This window comes from Rana temporaria, chromosome 8 (assembly GCF_905171775.1).
Source record: "Rana temporaria chromosome 8, aRanTem1.1, whole genome shotgun sequence".
In the NCBI taxonomy this organism is placed as follows: Eukaryota; Metazoa; Chordata; class Amphibia; order Anura; family Ranidae; genus Rana; species Rana temporaria.
Window position 1 is genome coordinate 174387501 of NC_053496.1, and position 25720 is coordinate 174413220.

The window sequence follows — 25720 nt, forward strand, 5'->3', positions numbered from 1 at the left end:
CGCAGGCGGATCTGCTGTTCAGCCTGCGTATCCCTGTGCCTATCTTTGGAACTGATCCTCAGAAGCAGTTTTCCAAAGATAGGCAGAAGATCCGACATCTGTAAGAGACTTACACTGTCGGATCTTAGGATGCAGTACCGCATCCGTCGCTGGGGGCATTTCGTGTCGAAATGCCGCTTCGCGTATGCAAATGAGGACTTACGGAGATCCACAAAGCTTTTCAGCTTTGTTTTTTCTCCGTAAGTTTATGTTTGCATGCGTAAAATTAGGGATGCTTTTACAAGGTGTAAACTGTTTACACCTTGTAAAAACAGACCTATTTTTCGATTCGATTTTTTTTTAAATTTGATTTTTTTTTTTCGCCGTATCTTTTTTTTAACCCGTCGCAACTTTATTGTCCCGTCGCAATCCACAAAGCCCGGCGTAACGTAATTTTGCGCGATGCACGTCAGGAAAATGACGTCACGAGCATGCGCAGTACGGCAGGCGCGGCAGCGCGCCTCATTTAAATTGTCATCGCCCCCTGGATAACAGGACCGCCTTGCGCTGGGAGAATTTAGGTTACACTGCGTGAAATTTCTAGGTAAGTGCTTTGTGGATCGGGCACTTAGGTAGAAATTTCCCGCCAGTGTAACTTAAATGGGAAAAATTAAGTTAGGCTACGATTTTGAGGATTTGGCCCTATGTCTTTTTTTGTTTGGTGCACGTTTTGTACACCTTGTGTGTGATTAGTAGGGTGCGGGTCCTCGGGCCAGCCCTGAACGTCTTGGGAGTGGCTGGAAATGGCCTTCTGGCTTAGTTTGCCTGCTCTCATGGGGTCTCCCTTCGGGGAAAGCCCCACCTAGTACTGGGAGGGTTCTGTTTCAGCAGATCCTCCAAGGAAGATGGGTCCGTGTCGGCTTCGGCTACTCGGACCACTTGAGTACATCAGTCCCCGTCTGGAGCCGAACGCCCCGGGGGATCAGGGTCAGGTCCTTCCTCACAGGAGGACCACTTGACGTAGCACCCGTTGCACGTTTTTGCGTTTCACTCACTTTTTCTGCACCGGGTGGAGTTTTTGGGTGTGTTTTTCACACCATAGGCTTAAAAAAAAAATGTTAATGGGGACAAAGGCCTCTTTGCAGGCAGGGGGCTTTAACAAGGGCTCATGTGAATGAGTAGGGGTACATTGTTCCATACTATTCCTTCCACAGACACTAATGATGTACCTCTCCACTCTGTCCAAAACTAGAAAAAAAGTTATAATTTAACCACTTACTGTCCCCTCTCCCACCCACTGTACATGAGACCTTTACAGCCTCTCCCCCACTCTGTGTACATTAACCCTTCACTGTCCCCGCCCCCCTTTTATTACATAGTGCCCAACCATCCCTGATTTATTTACAAATGCAGCAATTTAGGAATTGGATGATTGTTTCCCAGTGCTAAACCTCTTTTTGAAAGATAAAAAGTGCATTTTATATACAACTATATAGATCAGAGCAAAATGAGGGACACATGAGGAGCAATGAGGGACAGAGGGACATTGCTCCGAATCGGGGACAGAAAAAGGCATTTGAAAAATGATTGCGCAAATACTGTGCGAGAAAAAAAAGTTGCAATGACCACCATTTTATTCCCTAGGGTGTCTGCTAAATATATATATATATATATATATATATATATATATATAATGTTTGGGGGTTCTGATTAATTTTCCAGCAAAAAAAAAAAAAAAAGATTTTTACATGAAGGAGAGAAGTGCCAAAATAGGCCCAGTGGACAAGTGATTAAAATATCTTTATTAGCCAAAAATATATATACACACATTATAATACAAATATATAAATCTTTCATAATATAACACCTATACATCTCACCAAGTGATGATTCACATTGTTATAGGAAACATCTACACATATACTACTAGGAAAACAAATAGGACTTTTCTCCAGTGTGACGACTCTGGGGGACCTTAAAGTGGATGTAAACCCAACATTTTTTTTTTTTTTTATGTCACAATGTAGAGTATAAGATTTCCTATTATCTGTGCCCAGTCTTGCCACACAGAGTTAATCCAGCTCTGAGCAATCCTCTTTTATTGTTCAGTGAAAATTAACAGACTTCCAGATAAAAACCTGTCTAAATAAAAAGTCCTTTCCTCTCTCCTTGAGTGACAGGTTATTTACATATCTAGCTTGGACATGTTTATCATATGTTATGTTATGTTTATCATAATATGAGGTGATCCACAGTTCATTGTATATTACCAGGATGTGTTATGTGGGGGAGGGGTGGATTTCTCACTTTTTATACTGTGGATCACCTCATATTATGATAAACATAACATAACATATGATAAACATGTCCAAGCTGGGTATGTAAATAACCTGTCACTCAAAGCAAGGAGAGAGGAAAGGACTTTTTATTTAGACAGGTTTTTATCTGGAAGTCTGTTAATTTTCACTGAACAATAAAAGAGGATTGCTCAGAGCTGGGATTACCTCTGTGTGGCAAGACTGGGCACAGATGACAGGAAATCTTATACTCTACATTGTGACATAAAAAAAAAAAAAAATGTGCGTTTACATCCACTTTAAGTTCTTATTCCGATAGGAACGCGAATAAGTCTCTTTTCCATTGTGAGGTCTTTGGTGGACATCAAGTTCTGAAGATTCGTCACACTGGGAACATGAATAGGGCTTTCTCATAAGTGAAGTCTGCAGTGGGCCTTAAGTTCTAATTTTGTAAAATCATTTGTCACCCCGGGAACTCGAATAGGTCTTTTCTCTGGTGTGAAATATCTGGTGGACCCGAACTTTTGATTTTGTAATGAATCGTTTGTCACACTAGGAATATGAATAGGGGATTTGTTGGGTGTAAAGTCTCTGGGAGGACCTCAAGTTTTTTTTTTTTTATTAAATCCCTGCACTCTCCACAGCTACTGTGTTTCCCCGAAAATAAGACCTAGTGCTATTTTCCAGGAGGGCTGCAATATAAGCCCTACCCCGAAAATAAGCCCTAGTTCGAGGTGATTGTGTGCTTTTTGAGGAAACGCGGTAAAAATCCTAGCGGTGTCAGATCCTGTTACGGCGGTGTGCGGTTAGTGTCTAGCGATGTCAGGTGCCTTTGAATTTTGAATATTTTATTTAATTTTCAAAAGTAATGCGGCGGCTTAGAACTGGATGACTTGTCCCTTTCTCTTCTTGTCTCCTCCAAGCTCAAAGTGCTTACATCTCTTGATAGCCAACATCCGCTTTGATCGGCAGTTGGAGTCGACAGACTCCAGCCTCAGTACAATCTTCTTGGTGGTCTTGGCCTTTTTACGGAAGATTGGCTTGGTCTGCCCACCATAACCGCTCTGCTTACGGTCGTATCGCCTCTTTCCCTGGGCGTAGAGGGAGTCCTTCCCTTTCTTGTACTGGGTCACCTTATGAGGCTGATGCTTCCCACATTTCTTGCAGTAAGTTCTGCGCGTTTTCGGGACGTTCACCATCTCGGCCCGCCGCGCAAGAGAAGGACCGGAAGAAGGAGGTCAAGTTTGATACACCTCAACTGATCTCCCCGCTGGTCTCCTCTTCTCCTGCCTGTCTGCGGGGGATCTTGGCCCCCCTCCCTCCGCAGAGCTTCGGCGGGTCACGGAAGGTACGGTGCAGACCCTCTGCTATCAACATGTCATACTGTGTTCGGTATGCAGCATGGATACTCCTGTCTCCACAAGGTATTCACAGATTATTTTTCTTCACATGCTGGTGTGCTCTCTTCCCTGCTTCGAGCCTTGCAGAGGGAGGGGGGCTGGGGTCCCTTGCTGATGGCTGGGAGAGGTGGAGGAGAGCTTAGGTGTTTGGAACTGTTGTATTGCAGGGGCACACACACACACACACACACACACACATTCTGTATTGTGTGCTACTATAAAATAAAGGATTTGGGCATTTTAAGTTTGTTCAAACTGGGAATTCCTAACAGGCAGGGAGAGAGAGAGAAAATGTTAAGACCTACCCCAAAAATAAGCCCTACTGGGTCTTTTGTTGACAAAATTAATATAAGACCCGTGCTTATTTTCGGGGAAACACGGTAAATGGCTTTTAACCGCTGTGAACACTTTGGTGCTTAATGAGCTTCGAACGACTGCTCACACCTGGAACAGTCATAGGGTTTTTTTACCCGTGTGAATTCTCTGGTGCTGTGCAAGAAGTGACTTTTTGATAAAGACTTTCTCACAATCGGAGCATGCGAAGGTTTCACCGGTGTGTAGTCTCTGATGTTGAAAAAGGTAACTTTTGCACCTAAATGCTTTCCCACACTCCGTGCAGGTATAAGTAGGCTCACCTGTGTGAATTCTCTGGTGTATAACTAGATATCTTTTAGTCGTGAACTTTTTCCCGCACTCTGAACACGAAAACGTCTTACCGTTGTGAAGTCTCAAATGATTACTAAGCGCTCCTTTTTCTTTAAAACATTTCTCACATTCAGAACATGAAAAGGGCTTCTCACCGGTGTGAACTCTCAGATGGGTCACGAGATGCGATTTGCTTCCAAAAAATTTCTCGCACTCGGAACACGGAAAGACCTTCTTGCTACAATTTTTCCCATAGTGTTTAGTAAGTTCTAGCCTTGTTTTAAACATCAGCTTGCAAACTGAACATGAGAAGTCATGTATGTGAATTTTCCAATGTTGATCAAGGCAGAACTTCTGTTTAAAGAGTTTTCCACACTCCGTGCAACAAAATGGCCGATCATCTGTGTGGGTACGTTGGTGTTTAATGAGTATACCCCTCCGTGTGAAACTTTTACCACATTCTGTACAAGTATGTTGCTTTTTACCCGTGTGATTTCGCTGGTGTACAGTGAGGGAGTCTTTTCTTTTAAAACATTTCCCACACTCTGAACATGAGAAAAGCTTCTCGCTTGAGTGAACAGTAAGATGACTCGTGAGATGGGCTCTCTGCTTGTAACCCTGTCCACATTCTGGGCAAGAAAATGGTCTCTCCTCAGTGTGAACTCTAAGATGTTGGATGAGTACTGCTTTTTCGCCAAAAGATTTCCCACACTCCGAACATGTATGGGGGAGCAACCCGGTGTGCACGGCTTGATGTCTAATGACATGTTCCTTACTTGTATAACATTTATCACATTCAGAACATCGAAATATCTTCTTGTCTCTGTGCCTTACAGTAGGTGATGTTCCAGAAGACGATTCTTCGGAGTCAGAAGGATCTTCAGATGCACTGTGAAAACTTGGGTGGTCCTCTGAGAGATCAGAAGTTTTGGCAGGATCAGATGAATTCATTGATCTAGGACAAATTCTGGAGCTTAAATTAGGAGAATATTGTTTGAGGTCTTCTAAGCTACGATCTGGAGATAAATTAACTAGTCCTTCTGAAGTATTGTGAACTTTATATACATCTGTTGGAAAGAAATGGTTATTATTACAAGCATGTTTGTTGGGAACATGACATTATATTGAGGAATAAAGATGGACCTTACATATGGTGTACAGTATCTCCACCTCATTTGTTGGGAACATGACATTATATTGAGGAATGGAGATGGACCTTTCATATGGCCTTCTCCATGTCTGTCTGTCCACCTGCAAGGTGATTAATGTGGCCAGTCTCTGGGTGGAGACCAAACCTGATTTAAGCCATCCCAGCCTGCAATCTCAGTATTTCCTCCTCATTTGTTGGGAACATGACATTATATTGAGGAATGGAGATGGACCTTTCATATGATGTACAATATCTCAGTATCTCCTCCTCATTTGTTGGGAACATGACGTTATATTGAGGAATGGAGATGGACCTTTCATATGGTGTACAGTATCTCCTCCTCATTTGTTGGGAACATGACGTTATATTGAGGAATGGAGATGGACCTTTCATATGGTGTACAGTATCTCCTCCTCATTTGTTGGGAACATGACGTTATATTGAGGAATGGAGATGGACCTTTCATATGGTGTACAGCAGGGATATGCAATTAGCGGACCTCCAACTGTTGCAGAACTACCAGTCCCATGAGGCATAGCAAGACTCTGACAGCCACAAGCATGACACCCAGAGGCAGAAAAATGATGGGACATGTAGTTTTGCAACAGCTGGAGGTCCGCTAATTGCATATCCCTGGTGTACAGTATCTCCTCCTTATTTGTTGGGAACATGACGTTATATTGAGGAATGAAAAATGGACCTTTCATATGATGTACAGTATCTCCTCCTCATTTGTTGGGAACATGTTATTATATTGAGGAATTGAGATGGACCTTTCATATGGTGTACAGTATGTTTTTTGGCATAGCATAGGGCATACAATGTGGAACCGTGGAACATAAAGATCTAGAAACCAACATTTTATAATAGGGTGAACATATGTATGAACACTTCAGGCTGGACGCTTTTGCCGGTATAGCTATGTAAAACAATAAAAATAAGTGCCTATACTGTTTAAAATCCAGTTATTCACTGTCTCACCCTGTTCTGCACATGTTGAGTTGCTCTCTATTTTTTGGCACTGTGCCTAGAATCAGAGCCACTAGAGGCCGATCTGCTGACAGCCTAAAAATTTACTACTGTTCAGCGGCTTTGGGCTTCAGCAAAATGGCAGCCTCCAGCAACAGGAACAATCCTGGAGACACACATTAATTTTGGTAGCATCATTAATAAAGTAGAATGCATATTCCTTGCTAAAGAACATTATTTTTTATCAAGTTGTTATTGGTAACGTTCCACTTTAAAACTGGAATTCCTAATTTTCAAGCCACCATTAGCAATCAAATTTCCACTTACCTAATAATGTTGACATCTGCCGATTCTCCGTCATGACGTCCTTGTAGAGATCCTTGTGTCCTTCTAAATACTTCCACTCCTCCATGGAGAAATAGACAGTGACATCCTGACACCTTATAGGAACCTGACACACACAATGATACAGTCACCATCCAGACACATCCCTTGTCTGTTACTGGATAATGTCCCAGAATTCCCGGCACCGCTCACCTCTCCCGTCAGCAGCTCAATCATCTTGTTGGCGACTTCTAGAATCTTCTCAACATTTCTCTTAGTCATCAGGCACTTAGGTGGAGGCACTGTAATGGGGAATGACTCAAGGAGAAGGCTGATGGGTCTCCATTGTGGTTTGTTGTACGTCTCAGATGTCACCAAGTGAGATGACCCATTGGGACAGCTGGTTGTTGTTATCTGTTCACCAGATACCGACTTCACTACTTCATAATTCTGCATAAATAGAGACAGTAGAAATTATAAAAGTCTATGTTCCCAGAATCCTCCTCACCTCATCCTCCTCTGTGTTTTATTAATTAAGATAAGAGTGATGTCATGTGACCTCCCAGAATCCTCCTTACCTCTCCGGTCAGACGGTAAATGATCTCCAGTGTGAGATTCAGAATTATATCATTGAGGTGAACGTTTTCCGTTTCTAGTTTCACATAATTCAGGATTTGGTGGTCCTCCGTCATGACGTCCTTGTAGAGATCCTTGTGTCTTTCTATATACTCCCACTCCTCCATGGAGAAATAGACAGTGACATCCTGACACCTTATAGGAACCTGACACACACAATGATACAGTCACCATCCAGACACATCCCTTGTCTGTTACTGGATAATGTCCCAGAATTCCCGGCACCGCTCACCTCTCCTGTCAGCAGGTCAATGATCTTCTTTGTAGAAGTCACCATCTTCTCAATTTGTTCAGGTCCCAGGATGTCCAGTGAAGACATAGTGATGGGGCTCTGGATCCGTCTCCATTCTTCTGACAAATGGGAAGAGGTCTTCAAAGTGTCCTGCTCACCAGATGTCTTCTTTACTATCGCACACGCCTGTTAGGAAAATGTTTAATATATATCAGTACAAATGGTGATATTGGCTCTAACATTCTCAGAATCCCTCATGTGTCCATTATGCAAACAAAAATTTTCTCGTAACTATAGAATAAGAGGTCAGTTGGCATTTTTCAGCATTCTACAATCTGGCAGTATGGACCTCACAGAATCCTCCTCCCCTCTCCGATCAGGTCTGTGTTTTATTATTAATAGAGATAAGAGTGATGTCATGTGACCTCCCAGAATCCTCACCTCTCTGGTCAGTAGTTGTATAACCTCCAGAGTGAGGTCTAATATTCTGTTGATTGTGTGACTCTTGTCCATCTCCGGAAATGTCTATACATAAGTTCTTCCACAAATGTTCTTGTTTTTCTCCTCTTTGTTCCTGAAGACAACCAATCAGAACAATGGTGAGATTTACACAATACAAGGATGTCATTATAAAGCATAGAAGTGCCATTAATTGAAAGTTCCCAGCAGACATGCTGGTAGAGCAGCTGGAGAAGAATCAGTAGTGGTAGTGTAGTGCCCCAGACAACGTAATTTGTGTGACGAAACGTGCGTCGGGGTGGCACTAGGAATTTTCTCCACTATGAAACACTGGGGGACACTAGGAATCTTATCCACTAGAAAACACTAGGAATCTTCTCCACTAGGAAACGCTAGGCAATACTAGGAATCTCAGAAATTTAGGGTGACAGGGGGACCTGGCACTAAAAAACACTCCAATCCACATCACACTCCTCCTCTCCACTAGGAATTTTCTCCACTAGGAAACACTGGGGGGCACTAGGAATTTCCCACACTTGGAAGCACTGGGAGACACTAGGAAAATCTTCTCCAAATCGGAAGCACCGGGGGACACTAAGAATCTTCTCCACTAGGTAGTACAGGGCAACACTAGGAATCTTCTCAGAAAATCAGGGTCACAGGGGGACCTGGCACTAGGAACAAAGGCTGTTGCAGAGACAAAGCCTGGGGGCATCAACCCAGCTTAAAGGGGTTGTAAAGGTTTGTTTTTTATTTTCTAAATAGGTCCCTTTAAGCTAGTGCATTGTTGGTTCACTTACCTTTTCCTTCAAATTCCCTTCTAAATGTTTTTTTTCCCTTTGTCTGAATTTCTCACTTCCTGTTCATGATCCGAGCCATTCTGGCTGGGGGTTAGTCAGGGTGCTCGTCCCCTCCTTTGGGACTACATCCCTACAGCGAGACACTGTGAGTTCACAGCATCTCCCTGCAGGGATGTAGTCCCAAGGGAGGGAGCAAGTACGCTGCCAGAACGACAGGGCACGGGGGCAAGCTTACTGAGTAACAGGAAGTGAGAAATTTAGACAAAAAAAAACATTTAAAAAGGGAAATCGAAGGAAAAATAAGTGAACCAACAATGCACTAGCTTAAAAGGAACCTATTTGTCCAAGTGACTTCTTCAATTTTTGATTGACTTGGAAGAGTTACAAAGCTTCTTCAACATTACAGAACAAGTCTAGTTGAACATGCCTAACTATAACTAGTTATAACATGACCTGGAGAAATTGAAATGGAAGCTGTTTTGTAGCTTGTTCAAGCGACTTCTTCACTTTGCGAGTGTCTTGGAGAAGCTACGAAGTGTCTACAACATTACAGAACAAGTCCAGTTGAACGTACCGAACTACTACTAGATATACCAAGACTTGGATAAATAGGAATTGAAGATGTTTTGTAGCTTGTTCAAGCGACTTCTTCACTTGAGTGTTTTGGAGAAGCTACGAAGTGTCTACAGCATTACAGAACAAGGCCAGTTGAACGTACCGAACTACTACTAGATTTACCAAGACTTGGATAAATAGGAATTGAAGATGTTTTGTAGCTTGTTCAAGCAACTTCTTCACTTTGCGAGTGTCTTGGAGAAGTTACGAAGTGTCTACAGCATTACAGAACAAGGCCAGTTGAACGTACCGAACTACTACTAGATATACCAAGACCTGGATAAATAGGAATTGAAGATGTTTTGTTGCATGTTCAAGCGACTTCTTCACTTTGCGAGTGTCTTGGAGAAGCTACGAAGCGTCTACAACATTACAGAACAAGTCCAGTTGAACGTACCGAACTACTACTAGATATACCAAGACCTGGATAAATAGGAATTGAAGATGTTTTGTAGATTGTTCAAGCGACCTTCACTTTTTGAGTGCCAAGGAGAAGTTACGAAGTATCTTCAACATTGCAGAACAAATCCAGTGGAACATGCCCAAGTACTACTAGATATACAGTACCATGACCTGGATAAACGTAAACGAAAACTGAAGACGTTTCATAGCTTGTCCAATCGACTTCTTCACTTTTTGAGTGGCTTGGAAAAGTTACGTAGCGTCTATAACATTACAGAACATGTCAAGTAGAACATGCCATGACCTGGATAAATGGGAATAGAAATGTTTTGATGTTTTGTAGCTTGTCTAGCCCATTTCTTCACTTTTTCAGTGGCTTGAAGACGTTACAAAGCATCTTCATCAAAGTATAGTTCAATATGAATAACTACTGCTAGACATTCCATGACCAGGAAAAATGAGAACCTTCGCAAAATGTTTGTTGTAATGCTCTGCAGTGCAGTGACTTTCCAGTCCATTGCCTTAGTGAATTGAGGAAGACATTTAGAAGAAAAACTGTTTCGTGGTTCCCGTGATCCCTCGTGTTCTGACAACTACTGTATGTTAATGGGAAGAAAATAGCAGCAGCTCCCACTTACCTACTGTAGACTTGATCCCCTTCTCCTCTGTAGTCACCAACAACACCCACTCACAGGGAAGCACTTCTGCCTTCATCTCTGCACGTGACCAAGATTAACCTTTCCCTGTCCTTCCCCTCCCATTTACTGTACTTTAACCCTTCACTGTCCCCTCCCCTGCTCCCTGTGTGTAAAGTCAGGCAGCTGATCAGCATAATTGAACAATGGGTTCCTGTAGACACAGAAGACGTTTTGAAGACTGAGCAGACATCCTGTTTTAGGATATGGCCAGACACCTCGGCACCGGGAATTTGGGCTCAGGCCTCTGAATACTGAACCCCACAAACAATATACCAGCCTTGAACAGAGTCCAAGTACTTGTTTACTCCAGCTGGGATAAGCATGGAGGAACTCATGGCTGCAGGGTCTCACTGGAAGGTGATATGAACTGCTTGGATGCCCTCCTTGTTGTGTACTGATAAGGTCTGCTGAGACTTATAGTTCTTCCATGTTGTGTCCTGCAGGGGACTGCTGGGACTTGTAGCTTCTTTTTTGCAGTGCGACTGTCTGGACATGATGGCCCGGATTCACATATTTATGCCGCCGCAGCGTATCTCCTTTACGCTACGCCGATGCAGCGCAGAGAGGCAAGCACTGGATTCACAAAGCACTTCCTCCCAAATCTGCGCTGGGTTTCTCAGGCGTAAGTCGACGTAAGTGGAAGTGGGTGTGAGCCATGCTAATGAGGCGTGACCCCATGCAAACGATGGGCCGAGCGCCAGACGGATACGTATCGCCAACTGCGCATGCGCCGTCCCGTGGGCGTATCACGTCGGAAAAACTGCCTAAGATACGACGGATCACTGCCTACGGCTTGAGTTCCCTGGTACAGACCTTGGCATGTCTGCTGCTGAGTTACACCTCCTTTATGGGGCTTAACTTTACGCCGGACGTACGACTTACGCAAACCACGTATAGCATGCGCCGGCCGCACGTACGTTCGTGAATTGGCGTATCTCCCTCATTTCCATATTTGAATAGAAAATCAATGGGAGCGCCAAATACGTCCAGCGTAAATATGCGCCCACGATACGCCGATGTAGGCAAGTTACGTCGGTCGGATGAAGCCTATTTTCAGGCGTATCTAGTTTTGTGGGCACGGCGCACAGATACGACGTCGCATATTTGCACTTACGCGGCGTATCTCGAGATACGTCGGCGCAAGTGCTTCGTGAATCCGGGCCGGAGACTCCATCTTCCCCTGTCTGTGGGCCTGTGTGTTTGAAGCTAAGGGCCTCCAGAACTTTCCCTTCTGCCCATCTTGACCTAGTAGCCTCCTCCCGGGACCACTCTGCCCTTCTACTCCAGCTGTATTCTACCTGATGTACTCAACACTGTGACACCCAGCGATCCCTTCCAGGAGGATTTCGTTTGACTGTCACTCTATGGCAGTGGTTCTCAACCCTGTCCAGGAGTACCCCCTACAGGCCATGTTTGCAGGTTTTCCTTTATCTTGCAGAGGTGCTTTAAAGTGGTTGTAAACCCTCCAAACCAACTTTTCCCTACAGGTAAACCTAGATTAAGGCTTACTTGTAGGTGTTTGCAATATCTTCTAAACCCACATGGTTTAAGAGATATTTGCCAACAAGAAGGCACTGATGTGACAACGGCGCAGGCACGCCAAGAGTGTCAGATTTCTGAATGGGATCATGCCGGTCCCGCGCGCATGTGCAGGAGTGATGTCATCGCCGCTCCGGCCAGTCACAGCGCCGGAGCGGCGTTACCCGGAAGGCATTCGGAGGAGAGATGGCGGCGGAGGGGGAAGGAGGAGCGCTTCGGAGCCTTCGATCTCAGGTTAGTTATTCATAATGAGCTAATATGCTATGCATACTAGCATGAGCGTCCGCTAAATTTTTTTTAGGGGGGGGGGGGCACTTCGGCAGCGGCGATACACAATCACATTTAACCCTTTCTTCAAACACTAGCGGGGGTTAAAAGTGCCCCGCTAGCGGCCGAATACCACAGCTAAAATGATGGTAAAGCGCCCAGCTGGCAGTGTGAAATAGCTCTTCAGATAATTCAGCTTCACTCCATGCCCATATAAATATAGCCTAGAGAATGTACAGACCCCCCTTCAGCACAGACCCCTCCATTCAGCACAGATGGACCGCCCCATTCAGCACAGACCTCTCCATTCAGCACAGATGGAACCCCCCCTTCAGCACAGACCCCTCCATTCAGTAAAGATGGACCGCCCATTCCGTACAGACCCCTCCATTCAGCACAGACCATTCTTCAGTACAGACCCCCCTTCAGCACAGATGGACCCCCCTTCAGCACAGACCCCCCTTCAGCACAGATGGACCCCCCCTTCAGTACAGACCCTCCTTCAGCATAGATGGACCCACCATTCAGTACAAACCCCCTTCAGCACAGACTGACCCCCTCCCATTCAGTACCTCAGATCAGCCATCAGTACGGCACAGGCAGCAGGTTCACTATGCTCACTGTGCCTGTGTGACATCCGGCCCGGGACTGCTCAGACAGCCCATGGCCGCGAGACTCTTCAACACCTTCTCGATTTTTTTTAGGGGGGTCAATTGCCCCCTCTTTGCCTATGGAGCGGACGCCCATGCATACTAGCTCATTATGCCTTTCTCTTGCAGGGTTCCTCTTTAAATCAGAGTCAATGACTTAGTATTTTGGACAGCTATTTTATCCAAGAAAAATTCACAAAACATGTTCTGTTGGGGGTACTTGAGGACAGGGTTGAGAACCACTGATCTATGGATCACCCTGCCAAGCCAACCCCTCCAATGTTGGTCTCCCTGGTTTTGCTCTGGGAGGTCTGCCCTGTGCCCCAAAACCGGAAAGTGTGAATCGAGACTTGCCTCTTTGATGTTCCATATTGTAATTCTATGTTTCTACTGGTTGGCCCTTGCTGTGCCCAGGTTGCTGTCCCGGGACTCTGGACTTTTTGTGCTGTGCAGGATCACTTACCCTTCGTTGCTGACCCCTATCTTCATCCTGTGATTCTGCGGAGTCCCCCTGAATGTACAATACCATGAGCTGACCCCCCTATTATAATGTTTCCTGAAATCCCCTCAATATACACTCCTCACATCCGTATGATTGCTCTCTCTCTCTGCACTCAAGTTCATCTTCCTTCCCCCTCCCCCACTCACTTTACATTGGCCCTTCACACCCCCTCCCTCGCTCACTGCACATTAACCCTTCATTGTCCCCGCCCAAGAAGGCAAAACTTTTTTTTTTCCCCAGATAGTGTGGAGAGGGGTTAGAACCTCTTTGTGGTCTGTGTCCCCATTAGAAAGATCCACCCTCTCTATTTATCTTGTTTACCTTGTCATCAAAAGGGAAAGTGAAAGTAAAACTTGCCATACATTATACAATGTTCCTTTAGATTTACCATAAATCATATAATAGGAGGTCAAACCTAAACAACACTTTCAATTTGTATCCAATCAGGCAGGCCTTGCACTGCATAGTTGATTCTAAAAGAAGATTGTATATAGGTAGATTCAGGTACAATGGATTAAAGTTACGGCGGCGTAGCTTAGCGTGTTTAGGCTACGCCGCCGTAAATTAGCTAGGCTAGTAATGATTCTCAATATACTTGCCTGCTAATATACGGCGGCGTAGCCTAAAGCGGGCGGGCGTAAGGGCGCCTAATTCAAATGTGTTGGGGGGGCGTGTTTAATGTTAATGAGGCTTGACCTCACGTTTTTTACGTTTTTTTTATACTGTGCATGCGCCGGGCGCCTACATTTCCCAGTGTGCATTGCGGCAACGTACGCCGCACGGGCCTATTGATTTCGACATGGACGTAAACGACGTAAATCGCTATTCGCGGACGACTTACGCAAACGACGTAAAAAATTCAAATCTCGCGGCAGGAACGGCGGCCATACTTGACATTACTATTCCACTAGAGCCTAGCTCTAACTTTGCGCGGCCTATCTCTTACATAAACGGCGTAAAAGTACTGCGGCGGCCTGGCGTACGTTCGTGAATCGGCGTATCTCCTCATTTACATATTCTACGCCGACCGCAATGGAAGCGCCACCTAGCGGCCAGCAGAAATATTGCAATCTTAGATATGTTTAAGCGTATCTCTGTTTGAGCATACGCTTAAACATAAGTCGGCGTAGATTCTGAGTTAGTTCGACTTATCTACTGATAAGTCGGCCTAACTCTACCTGAATCTACCTAATAGAAATTGTATAAGAAAATTGTGTAATGCATGGCCAGCTTAAATACCAAATTTTGGGTTGTCAAGGAACAAGTACAGAGGGGAAATCTTACTATGGGGACACTTTTTCTGGTGACTCCCTCACTTCCTGTTTTGGCTATGGAACAGGAAGTGAAGGCAAATCTCCCCAATGGGAACAGAGATGGCAAAAAAAAAAAAACTGTCAGGGTTTGTAACCGGCCATTACTCTATCCAAAATGAAATAAAATAGCCTTTAGTTCTTTTTTAACTCCCCCCCCCCCCCTTCCATTCATTGTACATGAACCATTTACTGTCCTCTCCCATTCATTGTGCATTAAGCCCATACTGCATCCCCTCCATTCATTGTGCACTATGGCCCGATTCACAGACAATTTACGCCGACGTATCTTAGGGTGCATATTTACGCTGGCCGCTAGGGGCGCTTCCGTTAATTTACGCGTCGAATATGTAAATGAACTAGATATGCCGATTCACGAATGTACTTGCGCCCGTCGCAGTAAGCTACGCCGTTTACATAAGGCGTACGTCCGGCGTAAGTTTACCCCTCATAAAGCAGGGGTAAGTCATGTTAAGGTATGGGCGCGGGAACAGCGTCGTATTTTACGTCGTTTACGTAAGTCGTACGTGAATGGGGCTGGGCATAGGTTACGTTCACGTCACAGGCATTGAGCCGGCGTATGTTAGGGAGTATATGCGCCGTGATTCTGAGCATGTGCGCGCATTCGCCGTTCGTTCGGCCATGGATTTACATGGGGTCACGGTTCATTTTAATACAACACGCCCACTGCCTTGCTACTTTGAATTAGGCGGGCTTACGCCGGCCATTTTATGTTACGCCGGCGCAAGAAAGGGAGCAAGAGCTTTGTGAATACAGTACGAGCCTCTCTAAGTTACGTTGGTGTAGCGCATATCAGATGCGCTACGCCGCTCTAAAGATACGCCGATCTCTCTGAATCCGGGCCTATGCCTCTACTGCCCACTCACCACTGATCGTACATTAAAGTAGAACTAAATGCAAACATTTTACCATCTCTTTTCCTATTTGGAAGATTTGCCTTTACTTCCTGTCCCATAGCCAAAACAGGAAGTGAGAGGAGTCACCAGAACTAGATTTCCCTTTTCTTCCTGTTCTGGTGACAACCCAACAGTTGGAATTTTTTTATTTTTTTATTTTCCATATATCGACAATAATTGATAAACAGGACAGCTAGAGAGGGTGGATCTCCCATATCCGGGGACACAGACCGCAATAAAAACCTGACAGGGGTTCTAATCCATCGCCACTCTATCAAATATGAAGAGAGAAACAATTGCCTTTAGTTATACTTGAACCCCCCTACTGTCCCCTGCCCTTCAGGTCTGGTATGGATTTTAAGAGGAATCCCGCACCAAAATAAAAAAAATATAATGGGGGTCCCCCCCAAAATTTTAGGGGGACCCCCACGCCATTTTATTTTGACGCAGGGTTCCCCTTAACCATTTCAATACACTGTGTTATATATACTACACTGCCTGCACTGACTGATTATCTAGTCTACACTAAATGAAGAATATATATATATATATATATATATATATATATATATAAATATGCACACACACTAGACTGTATATATATATTAAATACACTGCCTGCACGCCACTAACTAACCTGCCTGCCCAGGGGCGGACTGACAACTCATAGGGCCCCCGGGCAATAGGACATTATAGGGCCCCCGGGCAATATGAGATTATGGGGCCCCTGGGCAATAGGAGATTATGGGGCCACACAGTATACACACACACACACATACAGTATACATACACAGTATACACACAATATACACACAGTCTACATACACACACTGAAAAGGTACCGGAGAGGCGGGTCAGCTATAATCTTGGGATTTTTTTAAAAACACAGGTTTTTACATACTGTCCCTGGTTTAACTGAGGCTAGCAAACATAATGGGTCCCCCTAGTGGCATGGGGCCCTCGGGCAGTGCCCGAGTGCGCGAATGGTCAGTCTGCCCCTGTTCCTGCCTAATCTAGCTCAATCTATCTCCATCCACACACTATACACGCCCACTATGAAAGCAGCTTTATATAGTGTGGGGTGTGGACTTAGTCCGCCTGAGCCATGATAGGCCAAAGGCACCCTTCCTATGGCCAATTATGGCTCTCGCAGTAGAGTGCGCTGTGATTGGCCAAAGCATGCAGGTCAAGTGCATGCTTTGGCCAATCCTCAGACGTTAATGCACTGCAATCTTGCAGTTCATTATGGGGTGTTCCATGGCGCTCGAATTTGCCGCAAACGCCCCATATGTTCGGTTTGTTTGCGAGCAAACGAACACTTGATGTTGGAGTCGAACCTACGTCTGACTTGAACCGCAGGCTCATCCCTCCTCCTGTACTTCAATGGCCACCTTTTCTGCAATGAACACCTGTTCTGCCATGGTCACGTGTTCTGCAATGGCCACCTGTTCTGTAATAACCACCTGTTTTGCAATAGTCACATGTTCTGCAATGGCCACCATGTAGACTTCTATGGGGTCATCTCCCTTTGGCCCCAGGATACAGCCCCATAGGCTTATATGTGGTCATCTCTCTTTGGCTCCGGAATACAGCCCCATAGACTTCTTCGGGGTCATCTCCCTTTGGCCCTGGGATAAAGTTCCATAGACTTCTATGGGGTCTTCTCCCTTTGGCCCCGGAATACAGCCCTATAGACTTATATGGGGTCATCTCCCTTTGAACCAGACTTGTATGGCTCAACGAGTCAGGCTATGTCAGGGGCACACAGGATAAAGGCGCTTTGTTTTAAAGTGTACTCATTCTTTAAGATTCTTTGTATTGACTCCAAGGAAGAAAAGGAAAAAGTAATAAAATATCTTTATTCACTCAAAAATATATACACACAATATAATACAGATATACAATTATTACATAATATAACATTTATGCAATATTAAAGTGTTTCTAAACTCTATGGGCCAGATTCTCAAAGGCGTTACGACGGCGCAACACCATTAGCGCCGTCGTAACACCTCATCTGGCCCCGGGTATCTATGCAACTGATTCTCAGAATCAGTTGCGCATAGGTACCCATTAGATCTGACAAGCGTAAGGCTGTTACGCTGTCAGATCTTAAAAGTATTTTTTTTTTCCCGCCGCTAGGTGTCGCATCGTCGCTTTTCCCCGTCGTCTATGCAAATGAGGTAAGTACGGCGATTCCCGAACATACGCGAGGTCGACGCAGCGAATTAACGTCGTTTGCGTAGCGTACCCGACGCGTAAGGTTGCCCCTGCTAATTAGCAGGCGCAACCAATGTTAACGATGGCCGTCGTTCCCGCGTCGAATTCAATAAAAATTACGTCGTTTGCGTAAGACGTCCGTGAATGGCGCTGGACGCCATTTACGTATACATCTAGGCAAATGACGTCGGGCCGACGTCATTTAGCGCAATGCACGTCGGGTAATTTACCCGACGGAGCATGCGCAGTACGCTCGGCGCGGGAGCGCGCCTAATTTAAATGGTGCCCGCCCCATTTGAATTGGGCGGGCTTGCGACGAGCAATCTAACGCTACACCGCCGCAAGTTTACAGGTAAGTGTTCTGAGAATCAGGATGTAAACCTGTAGACCTGCGGCGGTGTAACGTAGATCTCATACATTACGCTGCCCAGGAGCAGCGCTAATGTATGAGAATCTGGTCCCATAAGTGAAGATTTGCTTTGTTATAGGGAACATCCAGAAATGTTAATTGTGCCTAAGAGGTGCCCTCAAAATCTTCCTTTCGTCTTTAATTCCTCTTGAAAATAGCAGAGCACTTCCTGTCCCTGTTTTGTAGTCTCATATCCAGTGCCTTAGGTGATCTGCAGCGTGAGATCATCCAAAGCACTGCAGCCTCTGACTATCAGTGTAGGAAATATGAAGTGAGTTTTAGTGATGTCACTGTTGTGCTGCTCACTGTTGTCTTAACACGAGGAAGCAAAGCCCTGCCTCTACCAAGATGGCCGCCTCCATACAAAGACACAATGCCATGGTAAGTCAGTGATGGGAAAAGATCAGCAGAAGTGGGTGAATTGTTCCTGTAGTCAAAACCTTGATAGTTTTTTTACAGGAACCCTGCCATTGTGATCAATCGCTTTACTAGCCACCAAATGGGGAGTGTTATATTGTGGCTTCTCACATTCGGAGGCTTCCAAAGAAAATATATACATTTTGTATACAATCTTACCTTTCGCCCACCTTCTGTATTGCGGGAGGTGATATTATGCTTCTTCCAGAGGTGTACCTAGAGCCTTAATAGCCCCCGGAGCAAGAAACCATTAAGGGGCCCCTTGACCCCCAGTTGGAGCCGTTCCCACTGATCGTGGGGCCTTTTACTCACATCCCCTTTTAGTCCCGCAGCAAGACCCTTTTACCTGTCCTGCCCCCACAGTGGCAAAACGCCAGGGCCTGGTCACAAGTTCGGCCTTTGGGACCCTGGTAGTGTCAGTTGTTTTTTTAAATAATTTTTTTACCATTTGATGTTTTTTTTTCCACAAATTTATTTTTTATTATCTCATAAAAAAAAATGTAGGAGCCCCGTTTGGTTAGGTCAGGGATCTAAACAGACCTCTGCTGTTTCACCTTGGAGACAGAGAAAGGAGATTGAGGACACAGCCCTCAATCTCCATCTCCGCAGCCTCATCTGCACAATATAAATAAACAGGAATAGCTCTGTACAGAACTTCTCGTTCATTCATAAACGAAAGCATAGAAAATACAGTGTACTATGCTTCAATTATGAATGGACACCATACCGATCACTGACTCTGTTCATTCAGAAAAGGAAGGGGGCGCTAAATTACATATTTACCAGCCCCCTTACCCGGTCTCTATCCTGGCAGCATCCCCCGCAGAAGTCCGCAGGATAGGAGAGGAGGAAACCCGGAAGTGCTGCAGGGGGCAAGGGGTGGCCAGGAGAGCACACAAGGGCCTGGGGACAGCAGGACCTGGATAGGAGGGGTGGCATTTAGAAGAACCAATCCCCTCCATTTTTCTCTTGCTGGAGAGAAAGGGGGAGTAGCAAGCTTTCAGTGGCTGCAGGAGAAACATGGAGGGGATTGGTTCTTCTATATACCACCGCCCCTGCTGCCCCTCCCATCCAGGTGTACAGGGGGGGTGCAATGATGATAATGTCACCCCAACCCATGCATTGTAGGTGGAAGATGGGGGAAATACTGTATATGAAGGCCCCCCCTAGGTTTGAGATGTTGAATGTGGAATTAGATTTATTCCTCCAGGAAACATTTTCAGCATTCTGGACAAGAAAAGGGTTCTTCCAATGTATGGAGGTCTGAATGTTTTGTGAGATCCCTATTATGTGAGAAACATCTGCTGAGCACAGAATATGAAATGTGCTTTTTTGTTGGTGTGAAGTCTCCGGTGGGTATTGAGTTCTGATTTCTCTGGTGAATGCTTTGTCACACTAGGAACACGATGAGTACTTTTCTCCTGTGTAAAGAATCTAGTGGACCTCAAGTTCTGATTTCATAGTGAATAATTTGTCAAACTAGGAGCATGGAGTAGGGCTTTCCTCTGGGGTAAAGTCTCTGGTGGACCATAAGCTCTTTTTCCTTAGTGAATGATCTGTCACACTAGGAACATGAATAAGGCTCCTCTCCGATTTGTGAAGTCTCTGGTGGACCTCAAATTCAGATTTCGTAGTAAATGATCTGTCACACTAGGAACATGAATAGGGCTTTTCTTTGGGGTGAAAACTCTGGTAGACCTTAAGTTCTTATTCCTTACAGGTTGAAAAAAAGGGGTCTCCTAATGTTTGGCGAGATCCCTATTGTGTGAGAATCATCTGCTTAGTACAGAATAGAATATGAAATGGCTTCTCGTTGGCAGGAAGTCTCTGGTCGGTAATGAGTTCTGATTTCTCTGGCAAACGATTTGTCACTAGGGTACACAAATATGTCTTTTCTCCATTATAAAGTCTCTGGTGCACCTTACGTTCTTATTCTTTAATGAATGATTTGCCACACTAGAAACATGAACGAAGCTCTTCTCGGTGTGAAGTCTTTGGTGAACCTCAAGTTCTGATTTCGTAGTGAATGATTTTTCACCCCAGGAAATCCAATACAGCTTTTCTATGATGTGAAGTATCCAACGTTCTTATTTTGTCATGAATTATTTGTTACACTATGAATATGAATTGGGGATTTGTCAGGTGTAAAGTCTCTGGTGGTCCTCAAGTTCTGATTTCATAGTGAATGATTTGTCACACTAGAAACACAAATAGGGCTTTTCTCTTGTGTGAAGACTCTGGTGGACCTTAGGGGCCAGAGTCACGTAGGAGAGCGTATCTTTATGCGGGCGTAGCGTATCCTATTTACGCTACGCCTCCGCAACTTAGGCAGGCAAGTGCAGTATTCACAAAGCACTTGCTCCGTAAGTTGCGGTGGCGTAGCGTAAATTGGCCGGCGTAAGCCCGCGTAATTCAAATTTGGAACAGGTGGGCGTGTTGCATTCAAATGAGCCGTGACCCCACGTAAATGACGCGCCTAACGAACGGCGCATGAGCGCGCATGCTCAGTATCTCGTCGAATTTACACCCTAATATACGCCAGGCCCAATGTCTGTGACGTGAACGTAACCTACGCACAGCCCCATTCACGTACGACTTACGTAAACAACGTAAAAAGATACGCTTGCCGACGTCCATACTTTGCATTGGCTGCGCCTCATATAGCAGGGGTAACTTTACGCCGGACGTAAGCCTAACGTAAACAGCGTAGCGGGCGCAAGTACGTTCGTGAATCGGCGTATCTACCTAATTTAAATATTCAATGCGTAAATCTACGGAAGCGCCCCTTGCGGGCAGCGTAAATATGCACCCAAGAAACGACGGCGTAGGAGACTTACGCCGCTCGTATCTTGGCCAAATCTATGCGTAACTGATTCTAAGAATCAGGCGCATAGATACGACGGCTCGCATTCGGACTTACGACAGCCTACGTGGAGATACGCCGTCGTAAGTCCTTTGAGAATCTGGCCCTATTTTCTTATTCCTTAGTGAATGATCTGTCACACTAAGGCCTCGTACACACGATAGGTTAACCACGGGACAACGGTCTGAAGGACCGTTTTCATCGGTCCAAACCGATCGTGTGTAGGCCCCATAGGTTATTTAACCTTCAGATAAAAAAATGTCAACTTGCTTTAAAATTTAAATTGCTAACCGATAGGTCAAAACCGATCGTTAGTACGCACAACCATCGGTTAAAAATCCACGCATGCTCAGAATCAAGTCGACGCATGCTTGGAAGCATTGAACTTCGTTTTTTTTCAGCACGTCGTCGTGTTTTACGTCACCGCGTTCTGACACGATCGGTTTTTAAACCGATGGTGTGTGGGCGCGACGGACCATCAGTCAGCTTCATCGGTTAACCATTGACCGTTATTATCGGATGGACTGATCGTGTGTACGAGGCTTAGGGCTCCTCTCCGATTTGTGAAGTCTCTGGTGGACCTCAAATTTAGATTTCGTAGTAAATGATCTGTCACACTAGAAACATGAATAGGGCCTTTCTTTGGGGGGAAAAGTCTGGTGGGCCTTAAGTTTTTATTACTTACAGGTTGAAAAAAAGTGTTTTCAAATGTTTGGAGCTCCTAATGTTTAGCGAGATCCCTATCGTGTGAGAATCATCTGCTTAGAACAGAATAGAAAATGAAATGGGCTTCTCGTTGGCAAGAAGTCTCTGGTCTGTCTAGGAACATGAAAAATGGCTCTTCTCCGTTGTGAAGACTCTGTTGGACCTCAAGTTATAATTTCATAGTGAATGATCTGTCACACTAGGAACATGAATAGGTCTTTTCTCTGGTGTCAAATATCTAGTAGATTCTGCTTTAGTACTGAATTATTTGTCACACTAGGAATATGAAAAGGGGATTTGTTGGTTGTAAAGTCTCTGGTGGACCTCAAGTTGTCTCTTTCTTTTGAAACTGTACTCTCCAAAATGGCTCTTAACTGCTGTGAACACTTTGGTGCCTAATGAGCTTGGATTTTGTAACGAACGACTGCTCACACTTGGAACAGTCATAGGGTGTTTCACCCGTGTGAATTCTTTGGTGCTTTGCAAGAAGTGACTTTGTGATGAAGACTTTCTCACAATCCGAGCATGCGAAGGTTTCTCCGGTGTGTAGTCTCTGATGTTGAGAAAAGTAACTTTTGGACCTAAATGCTTTCCCACACTCCGAGCAGGTATAAGTATGCTCACTCGTGTGAATTCTCTGGTGTTTAACTAGATATTCTTTCGTTTTGAACGTTTTTCCGCACTCTGAACATGAAAACGTCTTCTCAGCGGAGTGAAGTTTCAAATGGAAACGAAGTGATCCTTTTTCTTTAAAACACTTTTCACATTCAGGACATGAAAAGGGCTTCTCACCGGTGTGAACTCTCAGGTGGTTCACAAGCTGCGACTTATTTCCAAAACATTTCTCGCACTCTGAACATGAAAAGACCTTCTTCCTTCTATGTGTTCTGTGTTCTTTACAGTGTTTATAAAATTCTCGCCTTGATTCAAACATTAACTGGCACACTGAACATGAGAAGTGATTTATGTGAAGTTTCCAATGTTGGTCAAGGGAGAATTTCTGTTTGAAATCTTTCCCACACTCTGTACAGCAAAATGGCCGTTCGTCTGTGTGGGTAAGTTGGTGTTTAATGAGTATACTCTTCCGTGTGAAACTTTTCCCGCATTCTGTACAAGTATGTTGCCTTGTACCTGTGTGATTTTGCAGATGTAGAGTGAGGGAAGGTTTCCATTTAAAACATTTCCCGCACTCTGAACACAAGAAAGGCTTCTCGCCTGAGTGAACAGTAAGATGACTATTGAGATTTCTTTTCTGCTTGTAACCCTGTCCACATTCTGGGCAAGAAAATGGTCTCTCGCCGGTGTGAACTCTAAGATGGTCACTGAGATCTGCTTTTACTGCATAAGATTTCCCACACTCCGAACATGTATAGGGGAGCAACCCGGTGTGCACGGCTTGATGTCTAAGGACATGTGCCTTTCTTGAATAACATTTATCACATTCAGAACATCGAAATATCTTCTTGCGTCTGTGCTTTACAGTAGGTGATGTACCAGGACACGATTCTTCGGAGTCAGAAGGATCTTTGGATCCACTGTGAAAACTTGGGTGGTCCTCTGAGAGAACACTGTGTGAGCGATTAGTAGTTTTGTCAGGATCAGATGAATTCATTGATCTAGGATGAAGTCTGGAGTATATATTTGTAGAATATTGTTGGAGGTCTTCTGAGCTACGATCTGAAGATAAATTAACTGGTCCTTCTGAAGTATTTTGAACTTTATAGCCATTTGTTGGAAAGAAATGGTTATTATTATTATTATTATTATTATTATTAATAAGACAATAAAAAATATAATATATAAAATATAAAAGGTCTGGTGCTGCCAGTGACACCCCTCTATTCCTATAAATATACAACAAAACAGAATTTAGCCCTGGGACTTTAAATGAGGTGGACTTTGATGGCCACTTTATATAGAGTAAACATATTTTATAAATTTTATAAAAGGTAACAGGGTAATCATCTTACACAAAGAGCATTAAAAAATGCCATGTCTGTCTGTCCACCTGCAAGGTGATTAATGTGGCCAGTCTCTGGGTGGAGACCAAACCTGATTTAAGCCAGCAAAGCCTGCAATCTCAGTATCTCCTCCTCATTCGTTGGGAACATGACATTATATTGAGGAATGGAGAGGGACCTTTCATATGGTTTACTGTATCTCCTCCTCATTTGTTGGGAACATGACATTATATTGAGGAATGGAGATGGACCTTTCATATGGTTTACTGTATCTCCTCCTCATTTGTTGGGACGATTAGGTGTTGGGGACAGTACATTAATGACATTCCTATGGACAGCAAATCCGAATTGTGTTATCATTATACTGAAGGACATTCACTATGTTTTCTGTCATAGCACAGGGCATACAATGTGAAATTGTGTAACAGATAAAGTAATAGAAAACATAATTTTATAATGGCGTGTCACATAAAATTTCCAGTCAAATTACCATATGTATGAATATTTTTCCAAAGATTTTAAAATAAAATAACATAGTACCAGTGGAATGATTTAAAATGACTCAAAGTGGGCAAAGGGAAGTTGGTTTTGATTTCAGTTAAAACTGGAGTTCCTTATTTTCTACCCACCATTAGCAACCGAGTTTCCTCTTACCCAATAATGTTGACATTTGCCGATTCTCCACCTTGACGTCCTTGTAGAGATCCTTGTGTCCTTCTAAATACTCCCACTCCTCCATGGAGAAATAGACAGTGACATCCTGACACCTTATAGGAACCTGACACACACAATGATACAGTCACCATCCAGACACATCCCTTGTCTGTTACTGGATAATGTCCCAGAATTCCCGGCACCACTCACCTCTCCTGTCAGCAGTTCAGTGATCTTCTTGGTGACTTCTAGAATCTTCTCAACAGTTCCCTTAGTTATCAGGCAGTGAGGTGGAGGCACTGTAATGGGGGATGACTCATAAAGAAGGCTACTGGGTCTCCATTGCTGTTTGTTGTACGTCTCAGATGTCACAAAGTGAGATGACCCATTGGGACAGCTGGTTGTTTTCTGTTCACCAGATACCGACTTTAGCACTTCATAATTCTGCATAAAAAGGAGATGGTAAAAATGATTACTGTCTATGTTATCAGAATCCTCCCCACCTCTCTGGTCAGGTCTGAGTTTTATTAATAGAGATAAGAGTGATGTCATGTGACCTCCTAGAATATTCCTCACCTCTCCGGTCAGCAGGTAAAGGATCTCCAGCGTGAGATTCAGAATTATATAATTGAGGTGAGTGTTTTTCGTTTCTAGTTTCACATAATTCAGGATTTGGTGGTCCTCCGTCATGACGTCCTTG

At 44.4% G+C, this 25720-nt stretch overlaps 3 protein-coding genes and 1 long non-coding RNA gene across 4 annotated transcripts; all 4 read right to left on the reverse strand.

The window, feature by feature from the left end:
• Nucleotides 1-3107: 3107 nt before the first annotated feature.
• On the reverse strand, nt 3108-3525 carry LOC120909458 (60S ribosomal protein L36a-like). The gene has a single exon (XM_040321232.1). It carries the CDS (start codon nt 3473-3475, stop codon nt 3155-3157), a length of 321 nt encoding a protein of 106 aa, XP_040177166.1. The 5' UTR covers nt 3476-3525; the 3' UTR covers nt 3108-3154.
• A 527-nt stretch (nt 3526-4052) lies between these two features.
• Nucleotides 4053-25116, reverse strand: LOC120909460 (gastrula zinc finger protein XlCGF26.1-like). The gene is made up of 3 exons (XM_040321234.1): nt 25021-25116; nt 22815-24121; nt 4053-4106 (listed from the first exon to the last, which is right to left on the reverse strand). The coding sequence occupies exons 1-3, from the start codon at nt 25103-25105 to the stop codon at nt 4068-4070; spliced, it is 1431 nt and encodes a 476-aa protein (XP_040177168.1). The 5' UTR covers nt 25106-25116; the 3' UTR covers nt 4053-4067.
• LOC120909459 (gastrula zinc finger protein XlCGF57.1-like) lies at nt 4084-7523 on the reverse strand. The gene is made up of 4 exons (XM_040321233.1): nt 7343-7523; nt 6978-7214; nt 6768-6891; nt 4084-5388 (listed from the first exon to the last, which is right to left on the reverse strand). Exons 1-4 carry the CDS (start codon nt 7505-7507, stop codon nt 4130-4132), a joined length of 1785 nt encoding a protein of 594 aa, XP_040177167.1. The 5' UTR covers nt 7508-7523; the 3' UTR covers nt 4084-4129.
• On the reverse strand, nt 7658-10651 carry LOC120909461. The gene is made up of 3 exons (XR_005741270.1): nt 10547-10651; nt 8074-8206; nt 7658-7818 (listed from the first exon to the last, which is right to left on the reverse strand). It is a non-coding gene; the product is annotated as an uncharacterized LOC120909461 (long non-coding RNA).
• Nucleotides 25117-25720: the final 604 nt, after the last annotated feature.